This window comes from Salmo trutta, chromosome 5, assembly GCF_901001165.1.
Source record: "Salmo trutta chromosome 5, fSalTru1.1, whole genome shotgun sequence".
Classification (NCBI taxonomy): Eukaryota; Metazoa; Chordata; class Actinopteri; order Salmoniformes; family Salmonidae; genus Salmo; species Salmo trutta.
Window position 1 is genome coordinate 40,904,157 of NC_042961.1, and position 24,408 is coordinate 40,928,564.

A 24,408-nucleotide genomic window follows, 5' to 3' on the forward strand; every position below is an offset into this window, starting at 1 on the left:
TGACCCACCGCCAAACCGGTCATGCTGGAGGATGTTGCAGGCAGCAGAACGTTCTCCACGGCGTCTCCAGACTCTGTCACGTCTGTCACATGTGCTCAGTGTGAACCTGCTTTCATCTGTGAAGAGCACAGGGCGCCAGTGGCGAATTTGCCAATCTTGGTGTTCTCTGGCAAATGCCAAACGTCCTCCACGGTGTTGGGCTGTAAGCACAACCCCCACCTGTGGACGTCGGGCCCTCATACCAGCCTCATGGAGTCTGTTTCTGACCATTTGAGCAGACACATGCACATTTGTGGCCTGCTGGAGGTCATTTTGCAGGGCTCTGGCAGTGCTTCTCCTGCTCCTCCTTGCACAAAGGCGGAGGTAGCGGTCCTGCTGCTGGGTTGTTTCCCTCCTACGGCCTCCTCCACGTCTCCTGATGTACTGGCCTGTCTCCTGGTAGTGCCTCCATTCTCTGGACACTACGCTGACAGACACAGCAAACCTTCTTGCCACAGCTCGCATTGATGTGCCATCCTGGATGAGCTGCACTACCTGAGCCACTTGTGTGGGTTGTAGACTCCGTCTCATGCTACCACTAGAGTGAAAGCACCGCCAGCATTCAAAAGTGACCAAAACATCAGCCAGGAAGCATAGGAACTGAGAAGTGGTCTGTGGTCACCACCTGCAGAACCACTCCTTTATTGGGGGTGTCTTGCTAATCGCCTATAATTTCCACCTGTTGTCTATTCCATTTGCACAACAGCATGTGAAATTTATTGTTAATCAGTGTTGCTTCCTAAGTGGACAGTTTGATTTCACAGAAGTGTGATTGACTTGGAGTTACATTGTGTTGTTTAAGTGTTCCCTTTATTTTTTTGAGCAGCGTATATTTTTTATATGTTTTACACTTTTTTGGTTACTATATGTTCCATATGTGTTATTTCGTAGTTTTGATGTCTTCACTATTATTCTACAATGTAGAAAATAGTAAAAAATAAAGAAAAACCCTTGAATGAGTAGGTATGTCCAAACTTTTGACTGGTACTATATACATTTGTGTGTGTGTCAATTTCAACCAGCACACCCAACCAAAATATTGCCCAACCCATCTGGCATTTGCCAGAATTGCCGGATGGCCAATCCACCCCTGACAATCACCTAGACTAATTTAGCAGACTTTACCACCCCATTTGAAGCTATTTTCTCCGCCCAGTCTCATCATACACAGGTGATTCTGAAGTTTGACACCTGCAGTAACTCATAGGTCCTTCTTCGTCTGTAATAGCCAGATATATAATTAGACTCCACCCTCAGACTCGGTGCTCGACGCATTTTTTTAGTCCCAGCTCTTTCCCACTCTATTGCACCATAAAACCTACAGAAGGTATCTCTGCCTCTAATGTTATTGTCAGCCACCCTGTAGCGCTCACTGTGCAGTTTACAAGGACCACAGAGAGTAACTGTGGTAGTACTAGTTTCAAGCAGGGCTGCTTTTTAAGGCATTAAGTTTCTTGGAGGTGAAACTATGAGAAATCAAGGAGCCTAGCATTGGGATTTTGAAATCCACCATATATTTCTTAAAATTGTTGCAGTTAAAAAAGGCTGACTATTCATCGTTGTTTGTGTATATTTTATTATCCTTTTTAATATGGAACTTTGCATTGCACTGTGAAACTGCTTGAGGTGTTAAAATCCTGTTTGAAAACCTGCATTTTTAGCTTGTTCTTTAATTAATGAGGCCTTTGTGTTTTATTTGCTTTGATTCAAGTATTTTATTGCTTTGTGTTTTTTCTTGTTTTTCTTGCTTTAAGTGTGTGGCTAAATAAAGTTTGATTTGACATTGGATCTTTAATTGATGACATGACAAGAATCATGTGCACTGGGGGATAAGAATGAGGACAATGGACAAGGTGATAAGAGCTACAGTATTAGCAGGAGTAAAGATCCATGTCCTTCCATGGCTCACTGGTCAAACTCTGTTTTTATCATGACTTCTCAATACTGAACTTCTACTTGTTATCATTAGAACTTCTGACACACATTTACACACTTGGAAAAAGGCAATTTTACGTAGTGCCAAAAATCCTCAATCCTGCATTTGGAAGGGGCTCAGCTTTTTGGGCTGGACGGACGTCACCGGTGTTGTGGTGTCTCTGGCGGCTAGTTAATTGTGTTTGTGACACCTGCAGGCTGTGGCGGCAGTAGCATTCACACTGTCTGATTTCCCAGAGGTCTCGCTGCCGCTCCGATTCTAAACGCAAACGCTGCCACCTCTGCCTGCCAGCCTGGCTTATTACCTGCCTACAGTTATACGGCGTAATTACTTCCGTTTTTAAAGAAATCTAAAACTGCATTAGGCTATCACATATACTCCCTTAAAATCTCAAACGGCAGGTTGTAAGAGGTAACAATAAGTTTCATAGCATCAACTACTCTTTTCATGGAACTGTTTCCCCATAGCCTGACAACGAAAACCAATAGAGCGTTTCAATTCAATAGAAGCCAATACAAATGGCTGTTGATAGTGTTGCCTAGTGGCAGATGTGATTGTGCTTTAGCCAAGTCTCTCTTTCATGTCCGTTGTCATGTCCGTTGTCATGTCAAACATAAAGGGTTATAGCATGACAACAAGACAACAAAGGACATTGAGTTGGCAAAAGCATGCGCAGCTCTGCAAACGGACTATTTGTAATGCACACTCCAACAGTAGCCAGACCCTCTGTTCAATATGTCAGGCCAAGGCCGGTCCTCCAGATCAGCTCAGTGGAGCTGGTGGATCAGGAGTTGGGACCAGAGTTTAGTGGTCAGAGGCTGACCTCTATGGCTGCATCCCCAGACATCCAGCAGGGTCAATGGGGCAACTTGTTCTCCTGTAGCTGCCTGACTCAGCTAATCCCTCCCTACAGCAGCGAGAGCAGAGAGCTGCAGCCTATGGCTTAACGACTGTTCACTCTGTGTTCTTCACTATGCTGAGTTGCTGACTCACATCTGGGATTTGGGAGGAAGACCGAGGAAGGTGAGAGAGAGGATAGGGAAGGCGGGGGGGGAGTGAGAGAGAGGGAGGGAGGGAGTCAGAGGGTGGGTAGAGGGAGGGTATACCCAGATGTCTCATTCTCTCCCAAGCTGTTAGTTCCAGATACAGGTGTCATATTGTTACGCAAGGTTGAGATGTGTGTTAGGGCAGGTTACACAGTAAGGCTGTTAGCGCCCTAGCAGCTAGCATGCTGCTCATTCTTCCAACTCCTTTAATAAAACACAGCTACAGATTTAACAGACGGGGGGGTCCATGCCTCGCTCCAAAAGACATGTAAATACGTTTACAACTGCTCACACTGAAACACACGGCATTTTAATGACATGTTTACAACTCTACTGCTCACACTGAAACACAAGGCATTTCAATGACACGTTTACAACTCTACTGCTCACACTGAAACACAAGGCATTTCAATGACACGTTTACAAATCTACTGCTCACACTGAAACACAAGGCATTTCAATGACACGTTTACAAATCTACTGCTCACACTGAAACACAAGGCATTTCAATGACAAGTTTACAACTCCATACTCTCTAAACTCAAGTCTAAACTATATGCACTGGTTGATGCAGCAGCTGATTGATAGCGGAGGGAAGTGTAACTCTGTGATAATATTGTGATTGACTTCAGTAATAATTACAGCAATATGTTTAATTAGAGCCTCTGGGATTCTTGTATTAAGCGCTGATTGATGGAGTAATCACTGCAGTGGGCAATTAAAACATGAACTGATAAAATGGAGACATCTCATTTGAAGTGTCCATTTTGGAATAACGTTGAGGAAATGGCTGGCGCTCTCATGAATTTGACAGTTTTTTTTGGTTAATTGGGCTGCTCTTAAAATGTGTAAATAGTAACATGTTTTGTTTATCTCTTGAAACAAGTATGGCATTGAAGTACATCCTTGCAAGTGCACAACTCAGTTTATAATAAGCAACGTTTTACATAGCTTCCTTACATTTTATTATCTTAAATCACTTATTTTTAAAGCACTGACCATTTGAACAAAAAATGTACAAATAGACCTTTATTATAAGGCAGACTATAGGACGTGCCGTTATTTGCCTGTTCGTGGCCCGCCTGTTAGCTTGAATGATTCTTGCCATTCTCCTTCGACCTCTCATCATCAAACTGTTTTCGCCCACAGGACTGCCGCTGACTGGATGTTTTATGTTTGTCGCCCCATTCACTGTAAACCCTAAACCCCTGGCACCATTCACTGTAAACCCTAAACCCCTGGCCCCATTCACTGTAAACCCTAAACCCCTGGCACCATTCACTGTAAACCCTAAACCCCTGGCACCATTCACTGTAAACCCTAAACCCCTGGCCCCATTCACTGTAAACCCTAAACCCCTGGCACCATTCACTGTAAACTCTAAACCCCTGGCACCATTCACTGTAAACCCTAAACCCCTGGCACCATTCACTGTAAACCCTAAACCCCTGGCCCCATTCACTGTAAACCCTAAACCCCTGGCACCGACGGTCATACCACGCTCAAAGTCGCTTAGGTCACTCGTTTTGACCATTCTAACGTTCAATCGAACAGTAACTGAATGCCTGTCTACCTGCTTTATATAGCAATCCATGGCCACGTGACTCACTGTGTGTAGGAGCAAACCATTTTGGTGAACGGGGTGGTGTACCTAATAAACTGGCCATTGAGTGTGAAAATGGTGTGTTTCTATGTTTTGTAGTAAAAAAGAGAGGAAATAAGTGTTTCCAATTACATCATCTGTGTGCATCATTTGATTTTAACATGTTCTAAGTAGGCATTGCCTACTAATTGTCTACTACTGTAATTGGTTGATGATATCATTGGAAACATTAATTTGCCTTTATATTCTTTTATAGAAAACATACAAACGCCCCATTTTCACATATGTTGATGTTGGGGTGGTGCTGGAGATGACGAATGTGAAGTTGACCATTTTTACAATTTCCCTTTAAAGGTGAAAACATGGAAGGTCTACCACCTACATGACAATTAGCCACCTGTGGTTTTCTTTTGGTCATTGCTAATCTAAAGCATTAGCAGGTATTAATGGGTCTAATAACCAAATCACAGTTGCTTTGAATGCCAACCGGCTAACATTTAATTCACTTATCACTCTAACGTGCTCGGAATTCCACTGACAAATTACAATAGTGGCTTTTTATAATTGGAGAATTGTCATTGTTGAATAAGTCCCCCTTTTACATCCATTCAACCCAAACCCCCCCCCCCCTCATTTCATATTCAAGTTGACAAGTATGCCTCCCAGTTTCATGACTGCCTGCAATCAAGGTTTTCACCCAGGATAAATGTCAAATACAACCTTATCACTTTTTAACCACCAGCCTCGATGAAATCAGTACCAACCAAATGACCTGTGCTATGGATATGATTACAGTTATTGCCCTATATTCCCATATTGACATAAAAAGGGCTTTATGTATTGAATGTGTTCTCCCTGAGCATCCTTAGAACCTACAGTGGGATTACTGTTTGCTCCCTTAGGTGCCGGCACACAACGGCAAAAAAAAGAAAGCAGTAGGGCTTTGTATATTGACAACTTAATAGCCTTAGGATTCCTGATTTTAAAGTTGTTTCCCAAATGTCCTTACATATATTGGCATAACAAGCATATGTGTGCGTGTTGTATATTGACCCTGTGTTCCAATCTGTCCCTCCAGGACCTAGCACCACCTGTACGGAGGACTCCTGCTACAATCAGGGCGTGTGTCTCCAGCAGTGGGAGGGCTTCTCCTGCGACTGCACCATGACGTCCTATGGAGGCTCCTTCTGTAGCGACCGTGAGTACACAACCCCGTCTGTCGCCGACGTCACCGTGCTGGGTTGTGTGTATGTGTGTGGTGTGAAGGTTGTGTTGTGCAGGGCTTACGGTGGATCGTGTTGGCTTGGTGGCGTAGATGTAGGTGACTTTCAAAGGTGTTTATATGTAGTGTTTGGTTTTGTAGTCTATTTTAGGTCTAATGTTTGCTAACTCTTTAGAGCTCCCTAGTGGGCACATGGAGAGATTTACGCTTGTTTGTACGAGAGAGAGTTGACATTCTGTCCATGTCCCCTACAGGCTAAATTAATCTACAACCGGGACAGAGGGACAAGGTCCAAGGTTAATAGAGCAGTGGGCCTACTGCTTTGTTAGCTTGTTAAGAAGTTAAGCTCAGATCCATAATCAATTGACCTCCCTCTCCCTTCAAACCCCCTTTGAACATTCCCTCGTAACTTGCCTATGACTCGTTTGAGGGCAGAACAATGTGCCCAGCTGAGGGAGTTGTGTGTTGTTTGTGTAGTCAACGCTCGTTAGAGAGACTATGATTGGCTATGACAGTCAGGCGCTGATTAGGACCAGGCTGTGGCAGTGGGTTCACTCCAGGAAGAGAGAGAAAAGGGGGACGAGGCAGAGGAGGAGAGGAGGACGATAACGTCTGCCTGTGAACGACAGCCACGCTGAGATAAACAGAGATCCCATCCCTAGCTCCTTGAAAGATAAGAGGGTGAGAGAGGGGAGGAGGGGGGGGAGAGGCACGCTGATGCCTTTGCTCTCCTTGCTCAGCTCAGAGACCATTGGGGTATTAGTAAGTTTAATATCCTGATTTCTTTAAAGATTGGAGAGATAGGCGTGTGTGGCGCTGAGCCAGCATGAGGCCTCGCACTACTTGCTCGATACTCCCAGAACCGGCCAAGGAGGCTAGTGAGCGTGTGTGTGTGTGTGTGTGTGTGTGTGTGTAGACAGAGAGATGAGAGAGTGATCCCTCCAGCAGCCAGCCCTACTGTAGGTCTCTTCACATTTACAAGCAACCAAAATATCTCCCAGAGATCAAACTCGTTCTATAGCAATGGCTACCACATGACGTAGCACGCAGTGAAACATTGTTTCAAGTCTATTCGCCAACCCCCTAACCAAGAGAATATCGACGTTGACATTAGCTTGTCTAATCGTATCCTCTAAAGTGCAGAGCTGAGACGGGCAAGGCAGTGACTGAGGAGTGAGGACTAACACTGAGGGAGTCCTTTAGTTCTGATTAAGCCGGTTGTATGGACTGAATGTCAAATGGAAGACTTCCATCGATCACTTGTTTCCAACTGACACAGAACACAGTCACTAGACCACTAGACCTAGCTAATAACCTCCTTGCCGCTTTGTTTGCCGACCATTGCTTTTGCTGTGAAGGAACATTCAAAAACAAATTAAGTACAATACTTATTTTTCAAGGGCAAGGGCTTTTTTTCTTCATCAAATTTGATTTTAAGATGTTGTATAAGTTATGTCTGGCTCAATTGACTGATGGAAGGTCTTTTTCAGGAATGCTCAGACGCATTCGTTAAACTGAGAGTATTATTGGCTGCTGGATAGGTCTCCCCTCTCCCCTCACTTCCTATAAGGTTGAATATTTGCATGCTCTGCTGGGTATCACTGTTGTATTCCTGTCTGTGTTTCTTCCGTAGCCCTACAATTAGCGTCTCTTCATTCTAAAAAGCCGAAGAGTCTTCCTTTACTGCCATCTTTGAGAAGAGGCAAATGAACCTTACTTTCACTTGAACATACCCGTTCTCAATGACGTTCAAGTGCCTGCTCTATCACGTTATTCTTCCAGCACAGAACTCTCTCTCCCAACCTTGTTACGATGAAGACTTCTATCCTTCAGCTATCTTGGCTTATATAACATTGTTTTGAAGACTGAATGTGTCACTTTTCAAGGAATTTTCCTTCAAGCGTCTGCACCAATACAAGGTAGGAGTGTGTACGGGTCGTGCCACTGACGTTCTCCAACTCTTTGTGCCTATACATACCATTGTGAATTCCAAAACAGTAATGGTTTAGAAGTGTATAGTAACTGCATTGAAGACATGTTTGGTTTACAATGGACTCTTAATAGGGCATGCTTCTTCTCCCGGATTTGCTTTATAATCCATATCTCATTGTTGTATGTGTCCACAAATAACTGGCTAGCCATTGGTTTGAAAATAAAAACTTTTCACCAATAACATGTATTACGCTTTTCAAAGACTTCAATGTTGAACATTTGAATAGCCTTTAGGGCATCTAAGGTTGATGATTACTTTAAACACACATGACATTCACCCAGGCATCCTCACCAGTGCCATCTGAAGTTACTTTAGGTGATTTTAAAGCTGGACACCTGCAGTTACTCCTTTGCTCAAATGGAGCTAGTGTTTGTTTAGTATTCTACGGTGCGCGTGTGTGTGTGTTTAGTATCCTGCAGAGTGTGTGTGTGTGTGTGTGGTCCCTGGTGGTGCATTTTTGGTGCATAAAGGGCCGGTCTGGGGCGTACTCTGCTGCAGCTGTGCAGGTGGCCTCTCTGTATCCATCCCATTCAACTGAGAGAACGGACGTGTCTGATCTGAAAGCAGCTAGGTTGAAATGTACCTGATAATAAAATGCATCTCACAAGCACCGCTACACACGTGACTGAGCTTTTGATCACATGCACACCATCAGTCAAAGACTAGCAATTATGCGATCTAACCGTTCCACACAGTTGCATACTGAGGCATACAGGCACACGCACGCACGCACGCACATCGACCCCCACTGCTCCCCTTTCCACCCACCCACCCACATCCCCTTATCAGCCCTAAAAAGAGAGATGAAAATCAATTGAATTTCCCTCAAAGAAGAATAAAGAATTAGAATAGGAAAGGCAGGCCATTTTCACTGCAGCCGGAGTCTTAAATTAACATAATGATTCTCCCTGGCCCGCTCCCCCTGCTCTTTGTGGCTGTCCAGACCCTCTTGTTGGCTGTAAAGAGGAGCGAGGCCTGAACTGTGGGAGCCAGTGTGTGTGACTGTGTGTGTGTGTGTGTGTGTGATTGAGTGTGTGTGTGGCTGTGTGTGTGTGTGTGTGTGTGTGTGTAAGACCCCCACCCGGCGCGCTCTATCACTTCAGCCAGATGGCTGCAGAGGAGATGAGCCTCGCTCAATTTGAAAGGGGTGGGCAAGACCCCCCCACCCCCCACACCCACACTGGTTGGTAGAGAGGCAGATGCACAGCGAGATAATATTCATTTGTTTCCGACTCCTTACTTTGGGCAGGAGAGGCTTCTTTTCTAAATGATCTTCAAATTTCAAGAGTGCACTCAATTATAATCCTACGCTAGCCTGGATGTCAAAAAGCATTTGTTGCTCCACTCACTGTTTATGAATATATATGAGGCATATGAATGTTTACTGCAAAACTGCCGGGAGAGACTGCTGTTGTAAGCTATTTACCACACGATATTTGACAGTGATGGTTATAATTTTAGGATTTAGGATTTTTATTAGGATCCCCATTAGCCGGTGCCAATTAGCCAGTGCCAATAGTCTTCCTGGGGTCCGATGAGGATATTTCCCACAAACTCCTATAAATGCCACGGAAACACACCGCCTGGACAAAAATAACACATATAGACCTTTTCAGGGTTGAATATATTCCTGGTATTTTACAAACGTTTCATCCCAAGAATAAATCACTTTTCTCTTACCCGCCAAGCCGGGAAGTGTCATTCAAAAGCATTATAAAGCATAGAAATATGTCTGGATTTGATTGGAGCTTTGATCAGCGTGAAAATTCAAACCTGATGCTCCGGAGCCTGATGAGCCATAGATGAAATATATGTTATGAGCCCTACATGAATGACTATTGATTGTGCCATTATCCAATACATACTGTATATGATATGGGCTACTGCACATTACGCACGATAGAACAACATAAAAGCCCATACTGTAGATGGTACTGTAGCTAGCTGTATGCTCTCTTGGGTAAATTAATGAAACTAGCTCAAGTAGGCTAACCTTTTTTAGTGTGAACTGTATTGCATTATACTGTATTACTGAATATGGACAGGAATTAGGCACATCGTTCAAACCATGATAAAGCAGAAGAGAACATGTGATTCTGGTGCAGCACATGCGGACTACAAAGTTACAAGTATAGGCTTTGCGAATTTTAAATCGGGCCTATTTGTATAATTAGCAGGCGGACAAAAATGATATACCTTTCATAATATTTCCCCTAATGTTATTAGCCTCCCTCTTTCTCTCTCTCTATTGTTGCCTCATTCCTTCCTCGCTTTCAACAGTTAAAGGAAATAAGTATTGTTGTCCTTATCTTCATCATTCTAATGACACCCTTGAATAATATAGGACTAGAATTAGATGCAGAAGGCTTTAACTTGTCTTCACAAAGAGTGACTGGTTAGGAGTCTGAATAAATAACTGCTATAGAATATCACTATCGCGTGCTCGCTCTTCATTCAAACTACCCATTCTATTGGCTGTATTTAACATTCAGCAAAAAAAGAGCTTGGGTCCCTCTTCGAATAGTCTATTGGTATAAGAAATGCTAAAAAACAAAAGATATCCAACAAGCTATTCTACTAGCTTTTCCTGCATGGGACTCCAAGAGCTAAGTAGCATTGTTTAAGGAGCGAGGCCAGCGGACCACAGGTGCGTGCGTATTGCGCCAGAGACAGAGGCTATAAGTTAGAAGCTTATTATGCATAACCCATCATTAATTAGCTAAATATAAGGCTCATACTGCATTGAATTTATTACCTGAAAGAGGTAGTCTAGGACATCCTATATATAGGGCTATATATCAATCTAGAACAGGTTTCTCTATTTTGGATGCAATTGGAGTTGATGGAGAGAGTGAGCGCGTGCACTGATTTTAAAACAACAATATTTGAGGGATAAGCTGTTTTAAACTCTGGAGTTGCAATTAAAACAATTACAATCTTTACAATGAAAAAATCATGGTGACCCCAAAAGCCAGATAGGAGATGGATAAATTAGACGCACATTTGGTCTTTATATTACTGTAGCATAGGCTAAGCTGTAGCAAATGCAGGCCTACCTGTCCCAAAAAAAGTTACCCTGATGAGATGATATTGTAGGTCTACATGCATTGTGAACTGCGCTCCATACTGAGATGGGCTGTCTGTCCCCACCCTGAGCGTTGATTCATCATGCAGAGGCCGTAGAGAAGCCAGATTTAGACGTCGCATATCATTTAACAGTTCCATTTCACGCCACGCTGTTTATATCAATAATTATTATAATTTACCGGTTTCTCTAAGTTATTTATCCCAGGGAAAAGGGAGTGGTTTTGGGCAGTAAATCCTGGTAAATCTCAGTAAACTGGGTTTCCCGCCATTCAACCCTAGTCCATTTGTCGAAAAGAGAAAGAGTCCACCGTGTCATTTAGAGATGCACCCTGGTGGAGATCCTCCAGCTTTTCTGTTCTGTTAGAGGGGTGTTGTTTATGTTATTGGGGAGTTGCTCTGTTTGACAGACCCGCCATGTTGAGCTGAAGAGGCTGACTCATATGGACGGCTGATATCTCTGTTGGATGAGCGTGTGGGGAGGAGAGACGCAACGGCAATTGGTTAACGTGCCGCTTCCACATGCCACCGCACATGTTGTGCGCGCACACACACACACACACACACACACACACACACACACACACACACACACACAAACTCAGTGAGCAAACTTGTATTATTCAGAGGAAGTGTCAGGTGATTGACTGGTCCATTTGTCTGTGCATAGCGTATAAGTGGAGCACTTGTTATTCTACAGTTTAAGTAACTGAATCAGACAGCACCATTTGGAAGTGCATGCAATTTGTGACTTAGGTTTCAGCTTTCTGTACGCGTGGGTGGTTGTCTGTGCATGTGTGCGTGCATGTCTACACCATATCATCCTAACCTGATGTTGCTATCTCTTAATTTCCTCCCACACATGTTTATCTCTACTGTTCTCAGGTGGCGTGTACGTAGCCCTTGTTAGGAATGACAAGCCTGGCCTTGTTAGTCACTGGTGTTGAGGGGATCCTTTTGTTTTGCAGCTGCTCATGGATTTGATGACCTGTTGTTTTTCCACTCTCAGTCCTTCAGGGATAGTATCAATGGAGAATACTTTGTGTGGTGTGTTTGTGCGTGCGCTGGTTCAGTTGTGTCTGCACGTGTGTTTGCATGGTGCATTGTTTTAATGAAGCCGGCTGCTTGTGCGCCGTGCCTTCTAGCATACTAAATGTGCCGCCTGTCGGTCAGCAATACCCCAGTTCTCAGACTCATTCTTCCCTCCATCTCTCCCTGCCTCCACGAGGCCCTCCAGCTTCCTCTCCTCAGCGAGTGTATTGTCATGGTTAGCCTGCTGGTGTAGAAGATGACTTGGGAGAGTGATGATGTAGCTTACCCTGGGACATGTATAAGTGCATAGACCCAGAATCAGTCTAACTGGGCTAATAGTGTAGTCTATATGGTCTATAGGGAAACGATTTGGTAGTAAAAGCTTTTTAACAGCCATAACTCACACAAACCAGCAGCAGCATCGCTCTCTCCCTCTCAGCAGTCTCTCTCTCTTGATCAGAGCTGATTATTGAGATGCATGCAGCAACATGCCTTGCTGACAGGAATCATTGACTGATCATCGCTGGGTCTCATTCCCCTCCAACTAAACTGGGACGTCTCTCAAAGTGGCCAATCTTCTCCTGAGAGGCCTGAAATGAAATAGATTCATTCGAGAGGTCAGATCTCTCGTCTCTGTCTCTGTCATTTGAAATTCGAGCCGAACATTTGCAGCCATACTCTATTCAGATGAAGGTCAATGCGACCTTAATGTGGAACGCAGAGCCTGGACACTCGTTGGCACAAGAGAGTATAAAGAGGTATTGTTTGTATCCATCTTCCCCTTTAATAACAGAATAGTAAACACTGAAGACATTAGTAGGCAGGGTTGTGAGTCAGAAAGCCGCTCCCCCAGAACCCCTGACCCAATAAAGACACACTTCTCACCAGATCTGCGTAAAGGGATTAGCACCATCACACACTCTTTCTTTCTTTCTTTCTTTCTTTCTTTCTTTTCTTTCTCTCTTTCTCTCCTTTCTTTCTTTCTTTCTTTCTTTCTTTTCTTTCTCTCTTTCTCTCCTTTCTTTCTTTCTTTCTTTCTTTCTGTCCTCACTCCCCTCTTCTCTCTCACTCTCTCTGTCTCTCTCTCCCTCTCTCGCTCTCTCCTGTTCCCCTCCTCATCTCGTTGTTGTTGTTTATATTCCTGCCGCTGGTTATGTCTTTTCCAGTGCATTCGTTAGACTGGGCGCCCGCCCCCAGCAATTATCAAGCTGCTCATTTGGCGAAAAACGTGGCGTGGACCACTCGTAATTGTGTGGCTGTTGTTTTTAGAGGACTGTGAATGCAACCAACACAAAGTTTGTATTGCGAGAATCTTTTAGAACAAAAAAAATCTACAGCAAAGGGGTCACTATCATGGTGACTTGGCAGGTTAGCAAAGCTAGCATCAGTTCAATCGTGTTCTCGGAGTGCACGACTGAACGCTGACCTCCAATCAAAAAGGCCCAGGGGCTAGGCTCCTCTGTCTGGCTTTGTGGCAAAATGGAATGAAATGGTGGCGATTTACAAGTCACCATGGCATAATTACTAAACTGATTGCTTCTTAACCGTAACACGTATTAAAGTGCAATAAATGGCGGAGGTAATTGCTTCAAGACCCCCTCCTCCACTCCACTAGTGATATCAAAGGCATAGCGTCTCACTACACAGTGAAAAGGAGAAGAAGGGAGGGAAGAGAGGCGGAGGAGAAAAAAATGAAAAGGGTGTAAGAAAACAGCGGGAAAGCAATTATTTCTAGGAGCACTCGGCTCGCATGTGTTATATTAGTCAATTGCGTTTGTTGCGGTTTGTAAATCACAGTGTCAAACTTCTGATTAGTAAGAGTGCCAGAGCTGGATGGCTGTCGTGACATGGTGTGTATGAATACTACATACGTGCATGTGCCTGCACACACACACACACTCACACACACAGTCCATTCCGTGGCTAAGGATGGGGTAGACTATTTTTTTCATTATGTGTGTGCTTTCTCGCCTTAAATTCTACCTGAGCATTAGATGGGAATATCAGGCAAAGAAACCCTCATCATTTAAACCACTCAAGGCTTCTCTAGTTCTTCAATTCCCTGCATTTTTGCCATGTTACAGGATCGTGGATATTTGACGTTACTTTCTACAGAAACAAACTTTCATGTGCCTTAATTACAAACTCGTATAGGTTCTGTAGATATGAACAACATGTTAAATTACAAGTCTAGTTTAACCAAGGAGAAAGCACTTACCTATATAATGAGAAAGACATGATCCTTCCTGGCTAGCCATGATTGGCTGATATAATGGAGTTGGACATGCCAAGAGATGAGTCCTGATTGGTCTGTCCCGTCACAGGCTTCTGTCTATAACTGTAGCTGAGGACTTGGTGGACTGTATATTCTTCAGGTTAGGTCATGTGCTCGCTCCCGAGTGCTGGTAAGGGAAATGATGACAAGACAGAGAATTACAGTCGTACATTGTTTTGTACACTCAGTGTGTACATGATACAATCTCTAATTCACTATACTATAAACAATATGCAAGTAATAATAACATGGCAATAATGGCTTACTGCTATACAAGACAATACAGCGCCAGACAACGTGACTCAGTTGGTAGAGCATGGTGTTTGCAACGCCAGCATGGTGTGTGCAACGCCAGGGTTGTGGGTTCGATTCCCACGGGGGGCCAGTACAAAAAAAATGCATGAAATGAAATGTATGTATTCACTACTGTAAGTCACTCTGGATAAGAGCGTCTGCTAAATGACTAAAATGTAAATGTAAATTACAGATCTACAAAGCATAGCACCGTAACAGCAAAATGAAATACAGGATGGCTGGAACTCTGTAGCTTGACTTCTATCACTTCCCTTCAACGTCTTCTCTTAGCAGGAGATCGCCAAGCATGATCTGCTCCACTTCACCTGTCCTATCGCTCTGATATGATGAACTTCTATCTATTCTACTATAGCTACTATTTCTCCACGGCCTTTCTTACCATAACAGAATGGAGGTTTCCCTGGTGAGTACTAGATCATCTTTGCCACTGAAGATTTTTTTAAAGATATAGCTATGGACAACTGCAAAAGGGTTACTACAGCTCTCAAAAACATTGCTGCCCTGAATTTACTGGTGCTATCGACAAAGCTCAGTGGGAGAAAGTGACTACTTTCTGGAGGACAATGACATGCTGACTCACATGCGTTTACGTGTGAATTCTTAAAGAGATGGGTGTGACTAAGGCTTAATAGGGTGTGAACATTGCTGCCTAGCATAAACGTGCCGAGCACGTGCAACAATCTTTCAAGGCAGCATCATTTCCCCACGTTTCCTGCAACAACAATGTATGATATACCATTTTGAAGCCCTGAGTCTGTACATTAACCTGTTGAGGACAGACGTTCCGCTAGCGGAACCCCGTTCCGCCTGCGGAACCCCTAGCCAACAGCCAATGGTATCGCACGGCGCGAAATACAAAACCAACTAAATTACCACAATTCAATTTTCTCAAACAATCAACTATTTCACACCATTTTAAAGATAAGACTCTCGTTAATCTAATCACATTGTCCGATTTCAAAAAGGCTTTACAGCGAAAGCAAAACATTAGATTATGTCAGGAGAGTATCCTGCCAAAAATAATCACACAGCCATTTTCAAAGCAAGCATATATGTCACAAAAACCAAAACCACAGCTAAATGCAGCACTAACCTTTGATGATCTTCATCAGATGACACTCCTAGGACATTATGTTATAGAATATATACATAACAATTATTTTAAGAATTATAGATACAGAACTCCTTTATGCAATCACGGTGTCAGATTTTAAAATAGCTTTTCGGCGAAAGCACATTTTGCAATATTCTGAGTACATAGCTCGGCCATCACGGCTAGCTATTTTGACACCCACCAAGTTTGGGACAACCAAACTCAGAATTACTATTAGAAAAATGTAATTACCTTTGCTGTTCTTCGTCAGAATGCACTCCCAGGACTTCTACTTCAACAACAAATGTTGTTTTGGTTCCAAATAATCCATAGTTATATTCAAATAGCTCCGTTTTGTTTGTGCGTTCAGGTCACTATCCGAAGGGTGACGCGCGAGCGCATTTCGTGACAAAAAAATGCAAAATATTCCATTACCGTACTTAGAAGCACGTCAAACGCTGTTTAAAATCAATTTTTATGCTATTTTTCTCGTAAAATAGCGATAATATTCCAACCGGGCAACGTTGTATTCATTCAAAGGCTGAAAGAAAAAAAATTGAGTAGTCTCGTGACCGCGCATCTCCAGTGTCACTGTCCCCAGGCTGACCACTTACAAATTCTCCTGCTGTTCTTCGCCCAGAGACAGCAGACACCCCATTCCACTTTCTGGCGGCTTTAGAGAGCCAATGTAAGCCTTAGAAAATGTCACGTTACAGCACAGATGCTGTATTTTTGATAGAGATGCAACAGAAGGACAACAAATTGTCAGACAGGGCACTTCCTGTATGGAATCTTCTCAGGTTTTGGCCTGCCATATGAGTTCTGTTATACTCACAGACACCATTCAAACAGTTTTAGAAACTTTAGAGTGTTTTCTATCCAAATATACTAAGTATATGCATATTCTACTTTCTGGGCAGGAGTAGTAACCAGATTAAATCGGGTACGTTTTTTATCCGGCCGTGAAAATACTGCCTCCTATCCCAAAGAAGTTAATTATTATGATTTGTTTTGGTATTTTGCCCCCTTTTTCTCCCCAATTTTGTGATATCCAATTACGATCTTGTCTCTTCACTGCGACTCCCCAACAGGCTCGGGAGAGGTGAAGGTCGAGTTATGCGTTCTCCGAAACGTGACCCACTAAATCACGCTTCTTAACACCCGCCAGCTTAACCCGGAAGCCAGCCGCACCAATGTGTCAGAGGAAACACCGTTTCACTGACGACAGGGGTCAGCCTGCAGGTGCCCGGCCTGCCACAAGGGGTCGCAAGAGTGCATTGAGAGAATGTAAAGCCCCCCTGGCGAAACCCTCCCCTAACCTGGATGACGCTGTGCAAATTGTGCGCTGCCCTATGGGACTCTCAGTCACGGCCGGTTGTGACACAGCCTGGGATCAAACCCAGGTCTGTAGTGACGCCTTAAGCACTGCGATGCATTGCCTTAGATCTCTGCGCCACTTGGGAGGCGAATCTGTATATTTATAAAACAACATTCAACAGTTGCTAAATCCATTTTTTGACTTATATATTAATGGTATGTACCCATTGATTCTTGAAAATATAACTTACAGTATAAATGCCTCATGAGCTTAGTTCAACTCTCGTACTCCATCAGAATCCAAAATATAAGCTTGTTTTAGTCCAATGTTTGTAAACAAAATAAATGTAAACAAACACTGTAAAGCCTCAAAACATAGTTACAATACTCATTTTGACATCATAGATTTTTTTAAATGTATTTTTGATTTAACCTTTATTTAACTATGCAAGTCAGTTAAGAACAAAATCTTATTTAAAATGACGGCCTACACCGGCCAAACCCGGACGATGCTGGGACAAATGTGTGCCGCCCTATGGGACTCCCAATCACAGCCGGTTGTGATACATTGAGATGCAGTGCCTTAGACCGCTGCGCCACTCCGGAGCCATAGATGACCATAGATGGCCATAGATGGCCAGTCCTTGCATCCATAGCTCTGTGTATGAATTTTAGATTGGTTACATTTCTCTAGCCTCATCCCTCAGCTTTATGCCGAAACAGTGGCAGGGAAGATCTGCTATGTTTCAACTGCTGATTGGCCCTTTAAGCTCACATATAGGTGTTGTCACATTTGGGAGGTTGTCCTGATTCAAGGTTGCTTGCCACTGCATTATATTAAATAAATAAACATAATACGTTTTAAATGTGCATCTGTACTGAAAATAGCTCTTTCACTGTTGTGATTAGGGTCATAGAAATGGGATCGGTGATCAACTCGTACAACCAAAATTGCAGAAATTACTGTTGATTTCATTAATTTGCTTTTGGGGAGTGGGCTCAATTATCGAGTATTGTTTGTAGAGCAGTAAAGGGAGAGATCCAGAACCTCATAGTCTTGCATTGCGTCACTGTCACATTCACCTGTTATGACCCTCTATAGGATATTTTACCGATTTGATTTTGAATTTGAAAAGTAATTTTTCGCCGTCGCTGACAAGCCTGTCTACAGCATATGCAAACGGCCGATACAGGCGGATTCAGTGGAATGCGACACAGCCCATGCAACAACAAAAAAAAATTCTATGGTAAACACAGTGTTTTATTGAATAAACGTGACGACGTCACCAACGTCCGTGCCGGCGCGGACATCAACCTCAGAGGGATAATACAATGACAATATGAACAGCCATCACTCATGGCTTTCTTACACTATATAGCTCAATGCCACGTTTTCCTCAGCTACTATCCTAACTTAGGGCAGAGTGCCTCAGACGTCAGCACCTTCCTTTGTGTGTAGAAGAGACTCCGAGTGAGAGTCTGTTGATCAAGTGGCAGGCATACACCTTTCTCTCTTTTCAGAGGAGAGGAGGATGAATGGGCAAATAAAGGAGGGACGGAAGGAGGAGGCCAGAGGGATGGGGCGTCCCTGACGTCACAGCGTCATTTAGAATGCCCAGCAACGGGCCATTCAGTAGGTAAGAAATGATTGAGAGTTTTCATAATTTCTCCTCTTTTTCCCCCGCTTTTCTTTTTGTCGCGTCAAGCATTACACACCAAACGACACATACGCACGGCATAACATTTACTCACATACACAGGTGCAGCTGGTTAGCGGGATTGAGAATACTCCCAACACACCGCGACGTCCTGTTAATGCCATTCTTTGCAGAAGGAAGAGACATGAGCCACAGAACACAGGTCTTTACAAATCTCATATTAAATATATAAATACATCTCCGCAAGAATGCGACTGAAATTGAATTGCCGCTTCAACCTCTTGAGTTAATAGCTATTATGTTTATGGATTGCATTGCGACGCTATCATGACCAGCGTATTAAGTAGCTGTACAGTATGTACCTTACCACAAGCAAACACTGATGACACTGCAGCACAGTAACTCGCCCTAAAAATAATATACAGTGGTGGTAGCTAATGTTCTTTACACTAATATTATTTACTTCTAGGCCCAATGTCGTTGGCTTCTTATCCAACTCTTTTGTCATAGAGTCAGAGCTCTTTAGCGCATTTGAGGTCACTAGACTGTATATGTTTCTAAGGAACCAGGGTGATTCCACGCCAGTGTGACCCGAAAATGTTTTGGGTATCTCAGATTGTTATGGCAATTTTCACAGAAAGTTCATTGGGAGGAAGGATTTTAATATTTCTATTGCAAACAATTTGAGAGAAAAAAAATCATCACAAAAGTGGCAATTTGATTCTCCTTTTAGACCTATGCCTCCTCTAAGACCCTATGATCTGTGAACCGTACATGATACAGACAACATCTTGGTGATATTATAGTCCTTAATGTGCTTTAAACCATGGTGTAGATTCTGAAAAATACGTTTTCACATTAACTTATTAAACATTAAGAATATGAATATCTCAAAAGTACCCTTTTTGATATAGTGCATTTTTAGACATCGTTTAATACAATATACTACGAGTGCATCACGTTTCCAGAGTGGGCTCTCTGCTACTTTTGAAGTAATGATAAAATGATATGAGCACCACCTACACAGTGAATGGGAAAATGGATTCAAAGGGAACTCCCTCTGCTGGTGATTTGCTGAATGTGCAATCCTAAAGGAGGGTTGTGATTGGTTAATGGTTAAATTAATGTGAAAAGTGAAATTTCAGAATCTAGACATACTCCATATTTTGGAGCACACTATAAGGAGTATAATGTCATCAAGATGTTGTCTGTATCATGTACATTTCACCGATCATAGAGGTCTTACTGGAGGCATGTATAGTTCTAAAAAGGGACAAAATTGGCCACTTGAATCAACATTTTCTCAAATTGTTTGTGATACAAATGTAAAAAGCATACAGTGCCTTCAGAAAGTATTTACACCTCTTGACTTTTTCCACATTATGTTGTTACAGCCTGAATTTAAAATGGATTAAATTGCGATTTTGTGTCACTGGCCTACACAGAATACCACATAATGTTAAAGTGGAATATATATATATATTTTTTTTTATTATACTTTTTTTTACAAGTCAATTAAAATTGCAAGCTGCAATGTCTTGAGTCAATAAGTATTCAACCCCTTTCTTATGGCTAACCTAAATACGTTCAGGAGTAAAACTTTGCACATACTGTAAAACTTACATAAACACTGTGTCCAATAATAGTGTGCAATAATAGTGTTTAACATGATTTTTTAATGACTACCTCATCTCTCTACCCCACACATACAATTATCTCTAAGGTCCCTCAGTCGAGCAGTGAATTTCAAGCACAGATTCAACCACAAAGAACAAGGAGGTCTTCAAATGCCTCGCAAATAAGGGCACCTATTGGTAGATTGGTAAAAATAAAAACAGCAGACATTAAATATCCCTTTGTCCATGGTGAAGTTATTAATTACACTTTGGAAGGTGTATCAATACACCCAGTCACCCAGTAAAACAGTTTCTGGAGAGAAAGGAAACCGCTCAGGGATTTTACCTTGAGGTCAATGGTGACTTTAAAACAGTTACATAGTTTAATGGCTGTAATAGGAGAAAACTGAGGATGGATCAACAACATTGTAGTTACTCCACAATACTAACCTAATTGACAGTGAAAAGGAAGCCTGTACAGAATAAAAGTATTACAAAACATGCATCCTGTTTGCAACAAGGCACTAAAGTAATACTGAAAACAATGTGGCTAAGCAATTACCTTTTTATCAGGAATACAAAGTGTTATGTTTGGGGCAAATCCAATACAACAGATAAATGAGTACCACTCTCCATATTTGCAAGCATGGTGGTGGCTGCATCATGTTATGGGTATGCTTGTGTAACAGTGTAGGTTCCGTCCCAACCTGGGCTCGAACCAGGGACCCTTGCACACAGCAACAACTGACACCCCACGAAGCATCGTTACCCATCGCGCCACAAAAGCCGCGGCCCTTGCAACGCAAGGGGAAACCCTACTTCAAGTCTCAGAGCGAGCGACGTCACTGATTGAAACGCTATTAGCGCGCACCACCGCTAACTAACTAGCCATTTCACATCGGTTACACTTGTAATCGTTAAGGACTGGGGGGGTTCAGGGTAAAAGAAACGGATTGGAGCTAAGCACAGGCAAAATCCTGGAGGAAAACCTGGTTGTTTGTTTTCCACCAGACACAGAGAGATGAATTTCAGCAGGGCAATAACCTAAAAAACAAGTCCAAATCTACACTGGAATTGCTTACCAAGATGACATTGAAAGTTACTGAGTGGAGTAGTTACAGTTTTGACTTAAATCTGCTTGAAACTCTGAAGCATGACTTGAAAATGGCTATCTACTAATGATCAACAATCAACTTCACTGAGCTTAAAAAAAAGAAAATAATATGTGCAAATATTGTACAATCCAGGTGTGCAAAGCTCTTACAGACTTACCCGGAAAGACTCACAGCTGTAATCGCTGCAAAGGTGATTCTAACATGTATTGACTCAGGGATGTGAATACATATAAATGAGATATTTCTGTATTTCATTTTCAATACATTTGCTAACAATTCTAAAAACATGTTTTCACTTTCTCATTATGGGGAATTGTGTGTAGATGTGTGACAAAAAAAAATCTGTCTAACACAACAAAATGTGAAATAAGCCAAGAGGTACGAACACTTTCTGATGGCACTGTAAAAAAAAAAAAAAAAAATTCCCCCAATTAAGTTTCTATGTGAGAATTGTCAGAACAATCTGAGATGCCAGAAATATCCACGCTGGGATAGAATGTCCACACCATTGGCTCTCCGTGGCTGTTGTTCCTTCTCTAATGGTTTCCTTTCCTGTTCATGATGGAAATGACAAGTGATCTCCCCAGTAAGGAAGGGGCTGGCTAAGTCGACCCAGTGTGGTGCCTTAGTGATTAAGCCAATGGCAGGAATAGCACATATCCACTGCAGGAGGGAAAGCCAAAGACAATAATATCCCTCCACAACTCCCTCCATCTATTCTTCCTTCCCTTTACCTCTCCCACTGGGCTGTCTGCTTTACCTGGTCGTCCTATGGTGATGTTGTTCCAAAGCTTAAATTAAAACGGCCTCTCTCTCGTGTGAGGGCTCTGTGCATCTCCACACAGCCATGAGCAAATCAATGCAACCCAATGTCGTGGCGGTCGAGCCGACACAATACACAGATCAATGGACGCATGCACCAAGGCGTATATGGGTTTAAAAGTATTCAGGAGAACATTGCATGCGATATACAGTTGAAGTCGGAAGTTTACATACACTTAGGTTGGAGTCATTAAAACTCATTTTTTCAACCACTCCACAAATTTCTTTTTTAACAAACTATAGTTTTGGCAAGTCGGTTAGGACATGTACTTTGTGCATGACGCAAGTAATTTGTCCACAGACAGATTATTTCACTTATAATTCACTGTATCACAATTCTAGTGGGTCAGAAGTTTACAAACACTAAGTTGACTGCCTTTAAACAGCTTGAAAAATTCCAGACAATGATGTCATGGCTTTAGAAGCTTCTGATAGGCTAATTGACATAATTTGAGTCAATTGGAGGTGTACCTGTGAATGTATTTCAAGTCCTACCTTCAAACTCAGTGCCTCTTTGCTTGACATTATGAGAAAATCAAAAGAAATCAGCCAAGACCTCAGAAAAAATATGTAGACCTCCACAAGTCTGGTTCATCCTTGGGAGCAATTTCCAAACGCCTGAAGGTACCATGTTCATCTGTACAAACAATAGTACGCAAGTATAAACACCATGGGACCACACAGCCGCTCATACCGCTCAGGAAGGAGACACGATCTGTCTCCTAGAGATGAATGTACTTTGGTGCAAAAAGTGCAAATCAATCCCAGAACAACAGCAAAGGACCTTGTGAAGATGCTGGAGGAAACAGGTACACAAGTATCTATATCCACAGTAAAACGAGTCCTATATCGACATAACCTGAAAGGCCGCTCAGCAAGGAAGAAGCTACTGCTCCAAAACTGCCAAGCCAGACTACGGTTTGCAACTGCACATGGGGACAAAGATGGTACTTTTGGGAGAAATGTCCTCTGGTCTGATGAAACAAAAATAGAACTGTTTGGCTATAATGACCATTGTTATGTTTGGAGGAAAAAGGGGGACGCTTGCAAGCCGAAGAACACCATCCCAGTTGTGAAGCACGGGGGTGGCAGCATCATGTTGTGGGGGTGCTTTGCTGCAGGAGGGACCGGTGCACTTCACAAAATAAATGAAATCATAAGTAAGGAAAATGATGTGGGTATATTGAAACAACATCTCAAGACATCAGTCAGGAAGTTAAAGCTTGGTCGCAAATGGGTCTACCAAATGGAAAATGACCCCAAGCATGCTTCCACAGTTGTGGCAAAATGGCTTAAGGACAACAAAGTCAAGGTATTGCAGTGGCCATCACAAAGCCCTGACCTCAACCCTATAGAACATTTGTGGGCAGAAATGAAAACTCAGTTACACCAGCTCTGTCAGGAGGAATGGGCCAAAATTCACGCAACTTATTGTGGGAAGCTTGTGGAAGGCTACCCAAAACGTTTGACCCAAGTTAAACAATTTAAAGGCAATGCTACCAAATACTAATTGAGTGTATGTTAACTTCTTACCCACTGGGAATGTGATGAAAGAAATTACATCTGAAATAAATAATTCTCTCTACTATTATTCTGACATTTCACATTTTTTAAATAAAGTGGTGATCCTAACTGACCTAAAACAGGGAATTTTTATTAGGATTACATATCAGGAATTGTGAAAAACTGAGTTTAAATGTAGTTGGCTAAGGTGTATGTAAACACTTCAAACTCTCCGACTTCAACTGTACTTACGCACATGCATATGCACGCATGTACTCACACTATGTCTGCGACTTAAACACACACTACACAAAAACATTACACATACTGAGACCGTCTAATCCACAGACATACACCCTGGGGTTTGGTTCAGGCATCATTTAGTGGTTGAGGGTTACTCTGTGGTGTTCTGTGTCAGTGGTGTTGGTATCTCCACTGTCTGTTTGCCTTAGTGCAGTGACTTGGAGCCAGAGTGGGCCCAGACACGCAGAGGCAGAAAGTCATTAAGGAGGCTGTCTCTCTCTGGCCTGCTGGCCGACATAAACACACACACACGCGCACAGGCACCCCTCAATGTCTGCAGCCAGCCAGCCAAGCGTAACCCTCATCAGAACAGTATTACTCGGTTTCCACTAGATGGCACAGCCTTAAAGTCAGTATATTGGCTTTATAGTAAAAGTTCATTAAAAAAACATATTTTTTGGTTTTGGTCAGGCATAAGGTTTTGGTCAGGCATAAG

General features: G+C 42.7%; 1 protein-coding gene across 8 annotated transcripts in view; it reads left to right on the forward strand.

Moving 5' to 3' along the window:
* nrxn2b (neurexin 2b) overlaps positions 1-24,408 on the forward strand; it is a 943,005-nt gene that overhangs the window by 567,284 nt on the left and 351,313 nt on the right. For all 8 annotated transcript variants that reach the window (XM_029753594.1, XM_029753600.1, XM_029753598.1 and 5 more), the window contains one exon: positions 5,703-5,822. In XM_029753594.1, the coding sequence (XP_029609454.1) occupies positions 5,703-5,822 (120 nt within the window). The remainder of the gene's footprint in view (positions 1-5,702; positions 5,823-24,408) is intronic.